Source organism: Triticum aestivum, chromosome 5A (assembly GCF_018294505.1).
Source record: "Triticum aestivum cultivar Chinese Spring chromosome 5A, IWGSC CS RefSeq v2.1, whole genome shotgun sequence".
Taxonomy (NCBI): domain Eukaryota; kingdom Viridiplantae; phylum Streptophyta; class Magnoliopsida; order Poales; family Poaceae; genus Triticum; species Triticum aestivum.
In genome coordinates, this window is record NC_057806.1 from 592961690 (window position 1) to 592977762 (window position 16073).

General features: G+C 48.5%; 1 protein-coding gene across 16 annotated transcripts; it reads left to right on the forward strand.

The window, feature by feature from the left end:
• Positions 1-286: 286 nt before the first annotated feature.
• LOC123105091 (dual specificity protein kinase splA) lies at positions 287-9681 on the forward strand. Of its 16 annotated transcripts, none has more exons than XR_006450686.1 (15): positions 311-857; positions 1719-2148; positions 2282-2906; positions 4560-4600; positions 4683-4751; positions 5114-5214; positions 6808-6886; positions 7639-7737; positions 7799-7867; positions 8001-8050; positions 8138-8219; positions 8789-8883; positions 8969-9121; positions 9215-9297; positions 9403-9681. XR_006450686.1 is itself a non-coding variant. In XM_044527075.1 (14 exons), the coding sequence occupies exons 2-14, from the start codon at positions 568-570 to the stop codon at positions 9105-9107; spliced, it is 2169 nt and encodes a 722-aa protein (XP_044383010.1). In that variant the 5' UTR covers positions 287-398; positions 501-567; the 3' UTR covers positions 9108-9376. The 16 variants fall into 16 exon arrangements, 6 of the variants coding, with proteins under 6 accessions (XP_044383010.1, XP_044383009.1, XP_044383011.1 ...); XR_006450691.1 differs by lacking the exons at positions 9215-9297; positions 9403-9681 and adding exons at positions 8314-8388; positions 8484-8518 and having other exon boundaries at positions 8969-9007; XR_006450689.1 differs by lacking the exon at positions 9403-9681 and adding an exon at positions 8314-8388 and having other exon boundaries at positions 312-857; positions 9215-9376.
• The last annotated feature ends 6392 nt before the right edge of the window (positions 9682-16073 follow it).

Genomic DNA, 16073 nt, shown 5'->3' on the forward strand with positions numbered 1-16073 from the left:
GTCAGGCATAGAACTTGAACCCCCGGGAATGATATCACTGTCCTCCTAGCCATCTAACCACGTTTGGTTTGGTTCGCTGGACAAATATTGATTGACATGTCTCGAATCAGCCGCATTCTACGAGTATTCTTTTTCAAATCATTATCTCTCTACGAGGTCGAGTAGGAACAAAGGGAAATTTCGTTGGGAACCGGCGATCATCCGCTGGCTGCACAAGTTGACTTGCCTACCCGACCCCTAAAAATGAAAAAAGACTTGCATACCCGACGGAGGCGGGAAGACACGAGTCAGGACTCAGGACAGAACATGGAACACAGCAGAACAGACAGAACACAAGAGGTGATCTCTCTCAGTTTCCAAGAGGATGAGGCCGCACCGCACCGCAGCAGCTAGCGCGGGTGGGATGTCAGGCATGGCGCCACGCCACGCCGCGCCGCCCGCCTCCCTCCCTCCCTCCATTATGTCAGGCGTGAGCTCATCCGTTGTTGGCCTCTGCCCAGGTCCTCTCCCCGCGGCTCGCCCTCCTCTCTCACGAGTCACGAAACCGGCTAGCTGTAGGGAGCGGCGATGGAGGCGGACGAGCTGCTGAGGAAGATACGGGAGCTGGAGCAGGGGCAGGCCGAGCTCGTGCGGGAGATGGGCAGGCGGGCGCCGGGGCCCAGCCGCCGCCCCGCGTTCCCGCCGCGGCACCCCTCCTCGTCGCGGCGCGGAGTCGCCGCGCTCCCGGACCCGTCGCCGGGTCCGCGGCAGCTCCGCGACAACCGCGCCAGGCTCTCCGACAGGCACTGCCACTGGATACTGCAGTCGCTGGGCCAGGCCGTGCACATCATCGCGCCCGACGGCAAGCTCCTCTACTGGTGAGCTTCCAGCCCTAGCTGCGCATTCTCGATGCTCACCGTGTGTTTGGTGAAATGCTGAACCGGTGTCATGCATAGGTTCAGGCATAATTTGTAGGGCTTTTGGTTGTTTAGTTGTGTAGTCTTTCCCGCGAGTGCAAATATGCTGCGGGGACCTATATGGAGGCTCAAAGGTTAGCTCTCAACTTAGTTTGGGCTGCACAAATCTCTTGTGCTGTTACAAGGATGTAATGGCCTTTCCCTTGGGGCTGTATTGAAACAGTCCTGTGTGCATTAGCTTTATTATGCGGTAGAGGAATGTATGGCTTTAGTGGGTGGAAAGCGGTTGCTAAATTCAGAATATGGATGTCCAGCCTCTAGCTTGCCCCGGTGATCACACTGGGGATGTTTTATGGCATTGTCCTGCTTAGCATCAACTCATCATAAAAGACACTGGATGTATCATAGCAATTCTTTGCATGATTGCACCGATTATTCAGCAATTTTTTTTTGTTCTGGTATTCGTACGCAAACTTGACCCACAAAAACTGTACAAACGTCGAAGCATCATGTCTGCTTCAAAGATCTACGTTATCTCAGATTGGTTGGAATAATTTGCCAACACTATGCCCATGCCACATATTTGGTGGACCTTAGTTATGATGGTGCATACCTATCAAGCATTTTTTGGTGTGAATGGATATATTTTTTAGTCTCTGATACACTTTAGTATATGATTTCAGTTTCGAAATTTCTTACAACACTGTTTGAGAAGTTATGCTGTTTTTCTGGCAAGAAGAACATGTAGTGAAAATGTTGCCATTATGTTCGATCATATGAAGCGTCTTTCTACCAAACTCTTACCTTTGTACTGTAACCTAGGAACCGGTATGCCGAGCATATGTATGGCTATTCTGCATCAGAAGCAATTGGCCAGGATGCCATTGAGTTAATTGTTCATCCTACAGACTTTGATGCTGCAAAGGTCGTTATCCAGAATATATTTATGGGCAAGTGTTTTAGAGGAAAGTTTCCTGTTAAAAACAAGTCAGGAGAAAGGTTCTTTATTGTTGTCCATAACACTCCTTTATATGATGACGATGGTAGCTTGATTGGCCTCATATGTGTCTCGCTTGATGTACGGACACTGCAGGACATATTTAGTCCTTCAACCACAGAGAAATCCTGTCAAAGTTCATCAAAGCCCCATTTTCATGATAACAACTGGCCTAAAAGTGGTTCACAAAACAAAGGTTCTTCTGACTCCCAGCAACCTCTGCAATCTGCTAGCACCTCCAAGATAACAACTTTTGTAAGTCGCATTTCTGAGCAAACAGAAGAAGGAATTCGAATGTTTAGTTTTAATGGAAAGATTCTCTTTCTGATATTTATGCATAATTTATTTCCTAGTGTATTCTCTTTCTGATTTTTAAATAACAACACAGGCTACCAAGCTTACAAGTAGAATCCGTTCTCGGATAAGGACAGGCCAGAATTGCGAGAGACAGTGTGCTAGTGGCTGTGAGGAACAGTATTCTGAACATGATGTCAGGGCGAACCTGACAACAAGTGAGGCAAGCACCCCGAATGAGGATGTACGGTTTGGTGTCTTTGCTGCTGAAGAGAAATCCCCTCGGGAGTTGAGCAAAACAAGTACTGATAATCCAGGAGAAGGAAAAGTAGGGTTTCACAAAAAAATTAGTTCAAAGGCCGAGGCATTGCTGGCCAAGAAGGGGATATCCTGGCCTCGGAAAGGGCGTGAAAATGATGGGAGTTCTGGGAAGAGTAACATAACCTCAACACATTTGCATGATAAGCAAGAGAGTGACCAGAGTCATCAGAGAGTTCCAGTTCTAGAGCCTATCATGATTCCAGACTGCCAAGACACTGAATACGCCCAGTCAAGCAAATATGAGTTCTCAGGTTCCTGGTGGACTTTTAACAACACCAGTAGTATGAACAGCACAAGTACTATTGGGAGTCCTATCGAGAGAGTGGATTATGAAACAGACTGCTTAGATTATGAGATTCTGTGGGAAGATCTAGTAATTGGAGAACAAGTAGGTCAAGGTAGTTATTCTCCCTTTGCAATTACTCCATCTTTCTGGACATGTACACTCTCACATCTCTTGTTAGCATGTTCTTAAACGATTTAGGCGTAGGCATAGCAACAGTTTGTACTCTTCAGAACTGCTTAAGGAGTTTGTTCTCAATAATTCCTCAGTGTGCATGCCTCTTAGTAATACCTCGTTATGCTCTGTTCTCTTTGGCTAATCCAAAACAGTTATCTTTCAGTAACTACTCATTGTGCATGCCTCTTAAATAATAGTTTGTGTGTTCGTTTTTGTCATAATCCAAATCAGTTCTATCTCTTCTTGTCTTTAATGTCAAAATACTTCAGTTATTTACTTATTTTCATGATTTTACAGTAGTCCTGGTGCCATGAGTTCCATGCCACAACTGCGATAGCATTTTTCTTGTGTATGCTTATTACTTGAGCGTTTTTTTTAGAAAATGAAAGCCTTATTACCTAGGCCTCTGCATCGTAGATGCATATGGCCTTAATTATTCCGACGTTTATTACAAGTCATCAAAATGTAGCCTAATAAAAATGGTGATAGACCACAACTCCTCACAGCCTGCAACTAAAGTGTGACAGGCCACACATAGCAACTAGAGACTAAGAAGCCTCTATCACTTGCATGACATCCAACCCGGGACATAAACTTCCTGGTACCACTCGAGCTTCTTTGCCCCACGCTCCTTTGGCTTCTTGTGCTGCACCCTCTGTTATAACGCCCAAGACCGCAACCAACTGGTACACGAGAGTAACATCTGCATACAAGATTGAACTTTCTTGTCAAAATTAACATAATTTCTGCATAGCCAAACGGACCAAAAAACCGATGCAGCCCCGACCAAAATAAGCGATTGTAAAGACCTATCAAAACACCCGCAGGCACGACCCAAAAATATGCTAGACACTACGGGGTGGAGTTATGTTGAAAGCCAAAATATACAGCACGCCATGCATACATGCTAACCCACACTCAAAAAATAGACGTTGGATAGCTTCTTGCTCAAAACAAGCCGCGCATCATCAAATTATCCTTTGTGAGAATAACCCTCCAACAAAGGAACCAAATGAACACCTTAATTTTGGGGCAATTTAAGTCTTCAAAACCGTTTTGATCTAAAATGAACCCTTGTGTCTATAAGGACCGCATACATGGATTTCATCAGGAAAAAAAAACCCTGAGGAATGCAAATCCCTCTATCATGAATCCTTGTTCTTAGAAAGTTGCACCTCGGCTACCTTGGAGACAATGGTGTTCCAATTACCTAACAGCTGACCTATAAGAGTCTGGCTAAAATCCACATTTGGATTTGCCGCCCCAAGAACAGAGGCCACTGTAGCATGTTTGTTACGTACAATGGTAAACAACCTGGGGAACAAGGTAGAAAAAGGTGTATCCCCTAGCCAGGTATCTTCCAGAACAGGACTGAGTCTCACCATTTTCCACGCAAAATGGTCCAAAATGAAGGAAGGTTTCTTTAACGCACATAAGACATGTACTTGTTTACTACTAAAATTTCATGTAGATAATCAAATAGAATAGTAAGAAAGTGCCTATTTTTGAACTGCTGTATCCAAGCGGGCATTGCCTGCTTCTGTAAGCGAGACCACTCATTTTGTACTATTGTGGTGTTTGGTTCATGCAGGTTCTTGTGGAACAGTGTATCATGCTTTGTGGTGTGGCTCGGTATGTATGTTCTGTTGCGCGGTTATGTATTAAGCATTACATCTTAATGATCAATTCTCAATATTTATCCATGTTTTCGTAGGATGTGGCAGTTAAACTGTTCTCCAAGCAGGAATATTCGGAAGAAATGATAAATGCCTTCAGACAAGAGGTAGGCATCTATATATGACTGCAATTTCTGCTGACCCTCAATTGCTGATGAAATTTCGTATTATGCCAATGGAACTGCATGATTTCTACTGTCTTCTTGAATCAGATACTCCAGTGCAGAAACTAATTCCAGATTACGGTTGGACCTTGTGATGTTCGCTGAACCATAATTTCCATTTTTCTATTCTTTGTTGTTCATGTGGGTAAATATAAAGAAAATGATAGAGTGTTAACAAAATTTCACTATGTTGATTTCTTTTGTAGGATATCAATTAGCAGTATGTTGATAACTTTCTTAATCCTGTTCTTGTGATCCTTCCATAATTGTGGTCATGACCATACTTGCGTCCACCAAATTTGTAGGTATCATTGATGAAGAAACTACGACATCCCAGTATAATACTTTTCATGGGCGCAGTTGCATCACAGGAACGACTTTGTATTGTTACAGAATTCCTCCCACGGTAGGCTATATCTCCCACATGTTTGTTTCTGTGTTTGTTACTTTTTTTCCTTTACTTGGTGGAAGACAAACACTATGATCACAGTCCTTTTTTTCTACCATACCTATGATCTGGGCCCATAGAAACAATAGTATCATTCATATCATTTACCAAGGAGTTCTCAGCAATCTATGCCACAGTTTGAAATGTTAGTGGTTCTTGATGGTCACTGATCCGTAGCAAAACTGGGGTTGAAAAGATGTGTTATGTTTCGCAAGAAGTGTGAGTTTTGTTGAGGAATTTCAGACAAGAAGGTTCATGTAAAATGGAAATTCAGAACTACAGATTTGTCCTTGTGGGGGCTCAGAAGTGGAGGTAGTAGATGTAACTAATTAAGGATGAAACCAAGGATTTTGTTGGCCTTCCTTGAACCCCATGTGGCTGCCTCATAGTTTCTTCTGTCCCTTCTCTTGCATATTTGGAACGATTCTCTCCAGAAGTCCACCATCCAAACTTTGATCATAACCAGTGGGCTACACGAGCTTCTTGGCCTTATATTCCATCACCATAATTCTAGTGCCCTTGTTTTGAGTTGTGTTTATGTAATCCATGTGAAGTTTGTGTTCGGACCTGTACTTTTCAGAGTCACTTTCTTGGAAGGCTTCATAGATAAATAAAAAAGGCAGCCCGGTGCATGTAGCTCCCACTTGCGCAGGGTCTGGGGAAGGGTCTGACCACTTTGGGTCTATTGTACGCAGCCTTTCCCTACATTTCTGTAAGAGGCTGTTTTAGATAAATATGAAAGAGAAACACTCCCGCCGTTTCAAATTAGCTAGTATATTAGATTTTGTTAGGACATGCCATTGACAAACAATTACTCTATTAGTATATACTTTATGCGATATAAAGTTGATGTCAGTAGATGTACTTGTGGTTATGCTTTTGTATCACAAAAATTATATATTAATAGTGTAATTGCAAGTCAAAGGCTCATCCTAACGAAACCTAATATGCTAGGTAATTTGAAGCGGAGGGAGTATCATGTGGACATATGCCACTCGTATTATGTTGGTCTTTCCACATTAACTTACGTGAAGTGCAAGCGTGTCGCCCCAGGTTGGTTATATGCCTCTGTGAGTAGTAACTGGGGAATATGCTAGGTAATTTTTCAGTAGTTTATCCGGTTTGAGAACAAAAAGACTGAGCTAACCACATTGGTCTTTTTCCATGGTGTTGTACTGATGCTGCAAGTTCACCTGAAGCCCTTACCTTTGTTAACCATACTTTTTATACAATTTCCAAAGGTTAACATGTGGCTCAGTGGCTGGCACACATAGCTGTGTGACCAAATACCCAGGTTTTATATCCACCTTCCTCTTACCCAGAAAGTTGGGGCTGCTAGTACCCTCGGTTCTTTTCATTTGACACTGAAACCACTTTCCAGTGATTGCTGACTTACCTCTAGGTGGACCAGTCTCTATTTTCTCTGGATTTTGAACTATTCTGGTTATTGCAAATTTAGTTAGGGCATTCTTCTGTAATTGTTTAGACTTTAGAATCTCTTGAGAGGTCATTTTTTTTACTTAATCTGTATAACACGGTTCCATGTTGCAGAGGGAGTTTGTTTCAGTTGCTTCAAAAGAACACTGGCAAGCTGGATCCAAGACGGAAACTTAGCATGGCCATAGACATCGTAAGTCTATTTTCTCTTGACAGCTGGTTTAGAAAGTCAAGCCAAATACATTATGTGTAACTGTTAAGAAATGAACATATTGTAGCAGAAAAACTGGATAAGCATGCTTCACCTGCATATCTCAAGAGACAATTTTAATCTACTCATAAAAAAATTAGCACCAATGTGAAAGCGAAGTTGAATTGAATGTAAATTAAGCCATACCTGTAGCTCCATTGTAAAAGAAGGAAAGAAGAAAATAGGTGATATCCTGTACCTGCCATCTCACGTGGTACCTTGAGCACACATTATGTTACCATGAGCGAATAATCTATCACCAAGGTGGTGACCAATGATGTGGGCGTAGCTTAGCGCAACTAGGTAAGCTTAAGTCTAGTGGTGTGATGCGTGAGTCAGTGCTTCCTGCGTGTCAGCATTGATTGTGCGTGATTGTATGAACGTTATTACCTAATCAATGAAGCTCACCCTTAAAAAATAAGCCATATTTGTAGCTTCAGTGTATGGAAGAATGAAAGAAAGATGGAGGTGACATGCTGTACCTGCCATCTTACATGGTATCTTGAGCTATCGTACACATTATGTTACTATGATTGTAAGTGAAGATTCTGTCACCAAAAGTCAATCATGATCTATGTTATTAACCCATGGAGATAAAAACGTACCTGGTATTTTGTTCGACAAGTACATATTTTGCCCGTATGGAATCTTTCATTGCCATGTGGATTCTTAAAAACATAATTATATTGTTGCAGGCAAGGGGCATGAATTATCTTCACAATTCTATCCCCACTATTGTACACCGTGATTTAAAATCATCAAACCTGTTGGTTGATAAGAATTGGACTGTAAAGGTAACTATGAAACTTAGTTCTCCACACTTTTATATATTCTGTGCTCACTTGTCTCAATTAGGTTGCAGACTTTGGTCTTTCGCGCCTCAAACTTGAAACATTTCTGACAACAAAAGGTGGAAAAGGAACAGTAAGTACAAGAAAACTTGACTTTTGGCATCGATTCTCCAGCTATCTAGGGTGTCTTTAACTTTAACCTCCTACCAATTTTCTATGTATACAAATATGCTATAAGCATCTGATAGCTTAGCTTCCATATCCAGCCGCAGTGGATGGCTCCAGAAGTGTTACGCAGTGAACCTTCAAATGAGAAGTAAGATCAACATGAGCACTCTTTAACAACAGATGTTCTTGTTACCTACAGATAATCACTCATTTCTTCCTTTTTTGTGAAATATAGGTCTGATGTATACAGCTATGGAGTGGTCCTGTGGGAGCTTGTTACTCAGAAGATACCATGGGATACTCTCAATCCAATGCAGGTGTGTTTTGCTATGTGTTATGTATGTTGGTTGGGTAGTTAATATTCTGATTTTATATCAATATTTGGTGCTAACTGTGTGATTTGGACTTCAGTGGTGTTGTTTCCTACAGCAGGTCGAGAAAGAGTGCCAGCTTGATCTGTATTAAAAATCTACCAAGATACAACCAGTAATAATAATAAACTTGATATTTCTTTACTCCATTATTTCCTCCATTCTCTTTTCAGTCTAGCGGCAAGATTAACACTGAGATGCTTTTGTCAGGGCTTGGTTTTTCTGCTGATGAATTTGCATAAAAGGTTCTTAAAAGTTTTTAACTCCCGAAGCTTAGGGTGTCGTCCATTCTCCTTTTCACCCTTAGAAAAAAGTCTTTAGATATCCCTTTTTTGTATGTCCTAGAGCCAACAATCCCTTGAAAAGTACTCGTACTAGCTAACTGGTGAATGGTGTATCGTTACGAAAAACTGGAATCAGCACCGCTGCAGTTTAAGAAAAAAACCACTTGCTTGTTTATATATAAGCATGCTAGAAGGCAAGAATCTCTTAACTCTGTGATCCCTATGTGGCAGATTATCGCAGCTGTGGGCTTCATGGATCGTAGACTGCAAATTCCGAGCAACACGGACCCTCAGTGGGCATCGATCATCGAGAGCTGCTGGGATAGGTACATTATTACTGTCTTGTGCACCACTCCGGCATAACATTTTTCCGGTGCTGCTAAAGGGTTATCCTTCCTTTTCCATGAGCAGTGACCCGCAGTGTCGCCCCTCATTCCAAGAGCTCCTGGAGAGGCTCCAGGACCTGCAAAAGCAGTACGCCGTGCAGGCTCGGACGCGGCGTGAAGCGGCTGGGAAAGGTGCTGGGAAGATGAACGCTGAAGATTGCTAGCTTCGTTTCCTGAGGTGGGTGAACTGCAGCTGCCATTTTGAGTATGGTTGGTTGGTTGGGCGCGAGCTGAGAAGGTTGAGGTATGTTTTCCGTGTCACTTCCCATAGGAGGAGCGATGGCCGGCCCAAGCAGGAATGTACTTGTGTAGCACTCAAATCGTTAGCTGAAGCTTTGGGGTTGCAGTTTGCTTGTGAGTTGTGACGTGAGATGAGACTTCCAGATGTAGTAACGCATATAATTTGTGTCAAGTCGTAATGGGTTATGTACTATGCGAATTGTCGTTTTTCTTATGCAGGGAGCATTTTACTGAAACTCAGTGTCGCATGAAGCTGACACACAGGGCCAAGGGGGGATCAAAACAGCCTGAAGATGAGTCATGAGAGTATGTAGGGCCTCTTTGTTCCGCAGGATTGGAAAAGCCGACGGTTTCTTCTAAAACATCCGAGCCGATGGATTAAAAAATCGGCTTGTATGCGTTTCCTGTGCTGTGTATATACTCTTATATTATGGTTTTTTTTTTAACCGATAGCAGGAGCTCTTGCTTTACACACACTAGTGTCAAAGACGACGGAGGGAGTAAAATATAGCAGGAGCTCTTGCTTTACACACCCGGAAAAGGCAAAGCAGCGGGCGAATCTGAGGATGAGAGCCGGTAACAATGCGCACCACTTTGGGCGGTTCCACTTTCCGGCATCCATCCATCCATCTTTCTGGGGCGTCACCATCGCTCAGAATGTTTAGGAGCAGTAATCAAAAGCTCGATCCATCCATCCATCATCTTTCTTGGCAACAATAAACAATGGTTTCTCTCTCTCTCTCTCCAAAGCAGAAAGAAAGGCTGTTATCTTAAGGTGCAAGCCATAGCCAGGGCGGGATCTATCTTTGGCGATGCGATGCGATGCCGCCCACCACCGGCCGGATTAGAATTCTTTCTTTCTGCCTCCAGCTCCAGGGAAAAGCTTCACGGATCCACGTGCTTCCCCTTCCCGCGATCCAGCACGAGTTATACTACTATCCAGACAGACAGATATTTTATTCTTTCGAGACGCCACCAGAAAGGCAAGAAATATATTGCGTTTAGAGGCCGGTCTCTCATACTATCATCGAGCCATATTTCAGAGCTTCTTGTTTTATCCGGACAAAAGATGGTGACTGACCGGTCCAGAGAGGGGGAGGGCACGGGGCTAGAGCAGGGCCAAAACTGCGGGGAGATGCGGCGCGATCGGGTAGTAGCTCAGAATTAGGCAGCTTTTCAGAGGGGCCGGCCGGCCGCCCGGGACGGGACGACGGTGTGCAGTGCAGTGCAGGTGCAGGTGCAGGGACGGACTGCCTGTCTGACGAGATGAAGAGCCTGGAACCGATCAGGCCGCTCGCTGTTGACCAGATCCTCTGCGTGGCTGTGGTGTCCCCGCGTGGCTGGATGGATGGTCGACGGAGGCGCCACCGCCGCCCGGGACAAGCAGACGAGAGCGACAGGGCGGTACGCGTACTAACGAACGAACGTAACCTAATATCGCCAGTTGCTGTCAGTGTCAGGCAGGTGGGGACTGTCACGTCCGCTGATTTTTCTCACGTAGTGCCTGCGAGCGTGATGCATCCGTCCACTGAGTAAAAAAAGATCAGATTCAATCAAGATTTACGACGTGTAAGCTTTGCTAGACTCTAAATTTGGCCAACCCCTTTTTCAGTGTTGGAACCAAAGTATGATGGAGAATTCCCTGGCATGAACCGGTCCTCCGGTACGGAAGACCAGACGCGCCGAACAGGAGCTAGGTTGCAAAGGGCTATGAGACGGAGTGCTACGGGACGAGGCACGGCAGGAAGAAAGGCTCCTTCCCTTCCCTTCCGTTCCGGGACGCCCTGCCCTGTGGTGCGACTGCACAGCGCGCAGAATGCCGCTGCTGTTTCGATGCAACACACATGCACGCACTGTGATTGATTGATTGGATGGATCGGTCGGTCGGCTCGGCACCGAATAAAGCGTCCGGCAGGGGAAAGCGGCTACTTATTGATCACCACAACTAGAGTAGCCGGTTCGCTGGTTGCTGTGGACTGTGGTGCGTGCGCCCCTCGTGACCGGCTTTCGGTGTTTTTGACCTTGTAGGTTTCCACTTGCATCCGTCCGTCCATCCACACATCGATATCCCGTGGGCAGGGCGACGGCCGATCCTTGATCCCCGACGAATAGAGCGATCCTGCCTTTACGTAGGCCGGCAAGTTGTTTTCTGTTTTGTTGCAATTTTACCCATGGTTTGTGATGCAAAACACACTTTGATGCCGCGTAAGCAGATTTGGATATATATCCGTGCCAAGATAGGGTAGAGTCGTCGCCTGGTAATTGGGAGCTGGTGGAAACCGGGGCAGATTACCGCGCTCTTGACTCCGCGCCGCGCCCACAGACACGAGCGGAAACCTCCAGTCCACGCCATCTCAGAGCATGTATGTACACTAGACTACTCCCTAGGCCTAGAGTAGGTACTCTACTGCCTTAGGCTGAGAGACGCATGTTTTTTTCTTCTTCCAGAAGAAGAGATCGGGAAAAACGGTCCTCTGTCGTGTGGGGCCAGGGTGGCGTAGCAACAGCCAACAGAAGAGGCCACAGCCTCAGCCTGTACTGTACAGAAGAGGTCAAACTGAAAATCGCCCAACGTACGCAGAGTGATATTTTGCGGTCGCGTAAAACCTTTGGGACGGGACGGCAGGCGCAGCCCCGAGCCGAGCTGGTTCGGCACTCCCGCACTCGTCCTAGTTGGGTGGTTGCGTCGCGTGCGCGTGTGGACAATCGCGGCACCCAGAGAGACGAGAGAAGACAAGAGAATCAATTCTTTCTTCCCCGAAGCGGCAGATTCTTTTCTCCATCCATCGGGGCAGAGACCAAAGTCGTGCCTCCTGTCCTGTGTGACTGACTCACCGATGGATGGGGATTGGGGCGGCACCAGCATCGCATCGCGCGTGTTGCCGTGGATTTTCCTTTCTCAGTACTAGATGTACACCACTAGTAAGTAGCATCGTCGAACGGAACGGAGGCAGGCAGGGCCTCCATGGCTCCATCCATGGTTTTGCTTGCTCCTTGTTGGAAACGAATATTTTAGACAATGCAACTCGATGTATTGATCGGTGCATAGCGCATATATATGGAGTACAAGGTGGATCACAACCTCAACTATACAATGACTAGGAGGTGGGACGGACTATAAAATATACATGCACAAACCATATATTCAACACCCCCGCAGTCGAAGCGTCGCCGGAGACGCAAAGACTGGACCTGAACTCCTCGAAAACAGAAGTAGGCGGTCCTTTTGTCATAACATCGGCAAACTGTTGCGCTGTCGGGACGTGGAGGACCCGGATGCGCCCAAGGGCCACCTGCTCACGAACAAAGTGTATGTCGAGCTCAATGTACTTCGTTCGTCGATGATGGACCGGGTTGGCGGAGAGGTACACGGCGGAGACGTTGTCACAGTAGACGAGTGTGGCCTTATGAACATCACAAAGCAACTCCTAGAGCAGTTGACGAAGCCAAGAGCATTCGGCAACGGCGTTAGCCACTGCCCGATACTCTGCCTCGGCACTTGAGCGAGAGACTGTGGGCTGTCGCTTGGAAGACCAAGAGATCAGAGACGGCCAAGGTAGACACAGTACCCCGAAGTGGAGCGCCGTGTGTCCGGGCAGCCAGCCCAGTCCGCATCAGAGTAGGCGACGAGGTCGATAGAGGCGGATGCCGTCAGTGTAAGTCCCATGGACGTAGTGCCGCGTATGTAACGGAGGATACGCTTCACCAATGTCTAGTGAGAGTCACGCGGAGCATGCATGTGAAGACAGACCCGCTGAACGGCATACTGCAAGTCGGGGCGCGTCAGAGTGAGGTACTGCAAGGCACCCACAATGGAGCGATAGAAGGCCGCGTCGGATACGAGAGAGCCCTCCAGAGCTAAAACATTGGCCTTGGTGTCAACAGGCGTGGGAGCAGGCTTGCAGTTAAGCATGCCGGCATGATCGAGAAGCTCATGGGCGTAACGCTGCTGGTGCAGAAAGAACCCATCTGACCGTCGAACCACCTCAATGCCGAGGAAGTAGTGGAGGGGCCCCAAGTCCTTCAGGGCAAACTCATCGCGAAGACGAGCAGTAAGCCGCTGGAGAAGCGCAACAGTGGAAGCCGTCAGGATGATGTCGTCGACGTAGAGCAACAAGTAGGCCATGTCAACCCCGTGATGGTACACGAAGAGGGACGCGTCGGAGCGGGTCGATGTAAATCCGAGCGTCTGCAGGAAGGCAGCGATGCGCTGGTACCAGGCCCGAGGCGCCTGCCTCAACCCGTAAAGAGAACGGGAGAGCAAGCACACATGGTCCGGATGTGTGGCGTCGACGAAGCCGCTGGGCTGCTCACAAAACACCTGCTCGGCGAGGTGGCCGTGCAAGAAGGCGTTGGAGACGTCCAACTGATGCACGGGCCAAGCTCGGGAGACGGCCAGCTGAAGCACGGTGCGGATCGTGCCCGGTTTAACAACCGGAGCAAAAGTGTCGGTGAAGTCCACGCCCGCACGTTGCCGAAAGCCTCGAACCACCCAGCGAGCTTTGTAGCGCTCGAGAGTCCCGTCGGGATGAGTCTTATGCCGAAAGACCCACTTGCCCGTGATGATGTTGGCACGAGGTGGCCGAGGGACAAGCTGCCAGGTGCGGTTCCGTTGGAGCGCATCGAACTCTTCCTGCATCGCAGCGAGCCAATGAGGGTCCCGAAGGGCGGCTCGAGCTGACGATGCGAGAGGGGACGGCTCGGAGACGGAAGCGGCGACAAGATTCATCGCTGGTGTACCGCGTACTCGGGCGGAAGGTACCGGCCTGAAAGCGAGTCATCGGGCGGGGCAGCGAGTCCGGGGCGACGGGCGAGGACGAGGAAGAGCCCGCCGCCACTGATGCCGCGGGTGAGACCGCGGGTGAGGCCGCCGCGGGCGAGGCCGCCGGCGAGGGCGCGGGGAAGGCCGCCGCTGGTGAGGCCGCCGGCGAGGGCACGGGGGGCGCCGAGGAGGCCCGCGCCGATGGTGGCGCAGGGGGCGTCGCAGGTGCCGGGAGCGGTGCAGCCCCTAAGGAAACCAGCCGGGGAGGAACTCGACCCGGGGCACGGGGGGCACCCTCAAAGCTAGGAGGCGGCCCGAGAGAAGCGCCCGAACGGCCATCATCGGGAGCGGGCAAGGCTGCAACATCCGAAGGTACCTGCTGAAACGGAAAAACCATCTCATCAAAGTAAACGTGTCGAGAAGTGATGACCCGATGTGAGATAGGATCATAGCAGCGGTAGCCTTTGGTGTTGGGGGGATAGCCAAGAAAAATACAGGCCACGGACCGTGGTGCGAGCTTATGAGAAGTAGTGGAAGTGATGCTAGGGTAGCACAAGCAACCGAAAATGCAAAGCTCGGTGTAGGAAGGTGGCGTGCCGAACAAAAGATGATGAGGAGCAAAATTCCCGCGAGTGCGACAGGGACGGATGTTGAGGAGTAGTGATGCGGTGGCGAGCGCATCAGGCCAAAAACGTGGTGGCACGTTGGCGTGAAAGAGCAGGGTGCGAACGCAGTCATTAAGAGTGCGAAGCACGCGCTCAACACGGCCATTTTGTTGCGAAGTGTACGGGCAAGCGAGATGAAAAATTGTGCCGTGTGTGGTGAGAAGGTTGCGGATTGCAAGATTATCGAACTCCTTCCCGTTGTCTGTTTGCAACGCATGAATGGGGCGACCAAACTGCGTGGAGACATAGGAGTAGAATGCGGTGAGAGTGGCAACAGAATCCGACTTTCGCCGCAACGGGAAGGTCCACACATAGTGTGAAAAATCATCAAGAATAACAAGATAATAGAGATAGCCCGTGTTACTTGCAACATGAGAGGTCCAAACATCACTATGAATTAACTCAAATGGGTATGAAGCAACATACGAGAAAGTGCTAAAGGGTAAACGAGTATGTTTGCCGAGACGACAAGCATGACAAGTGTGATCGTCGATCTTATTACACGTGAATGAAAACTGCGAAGAATATGACGAAGGGTGGCAGGGTTGGATGACCAAGATGAGCATGCCAAAGGTCCACTCCAGCGGAAAGCGCCATGGGTGCAGCGACGGAGGATGTGGAGGAGTGGACCGGGTAGAGATCGTCGGGGCTGTCACATCGGTGGAGCACCATCCGGGTACGGACATCCTTAACAGAAAAGCCAAACATGTCAAATTCAACGGTGACAGGATTTTCACGTGTAAGAGAACGAACAGAAACAAGATTTTTAATGATGTCAGGTGAAACGAGTACGTTAGAAAGATGTAATGAAACGGAGTTAGAAGGAAAAACAGTATGACCGACATGAGTGATGGGCATGAAAGAACCGTCACCCACGGTAATGCGAGTAGCAGTGTGAACACGATGAGTGGTAAGAAGGTCATCGGGGTTGGCGGCCATGTGAGTCGTGGCTCCGGTGTCCATGTACTAGTCGCCACCGCCGGTGTACTGTTGTGGCGTGGGGGCGGTGTGGAGGGTCGCTAGCAGCGCGGGGTCCCATGGTGCCGGCGGGAGGGCCGGGGCCGACGGCAGAGACTGTGGCGGCGGCGCCACTAGCCCACTGGCCGGAGGCAGCCCATAGGCCGCCGAGGGGCCGTAGAGCGGCGCCGGCGGATACGCACGAGGGGCCGTGTACAGAGCCTGATGAGGGGCCGGGCGGGCGCCAAAAACAACGAGGACGGGGACGCGCGGTATGGGCATGGAGTATGCGTGAACAAACCCCGTCCAGGGGTTTCTGGCCGGTCCTGCGAGGGCGCCGGCGGGAGCGGGTGCTGCGGCTGGCGTGGCGCCCCGCCATGGGCAGCTGGCGGCTGCTGCTGCTGCTTGCGGCCACCTCGGCCGCGACGCCCGCCCCGGCGCTGCTGCTGCTCGACGGGGGGCGGCGGAGGGGCCTGTGGCGGCGGCTGCTGCTGCTTGCGGCCACC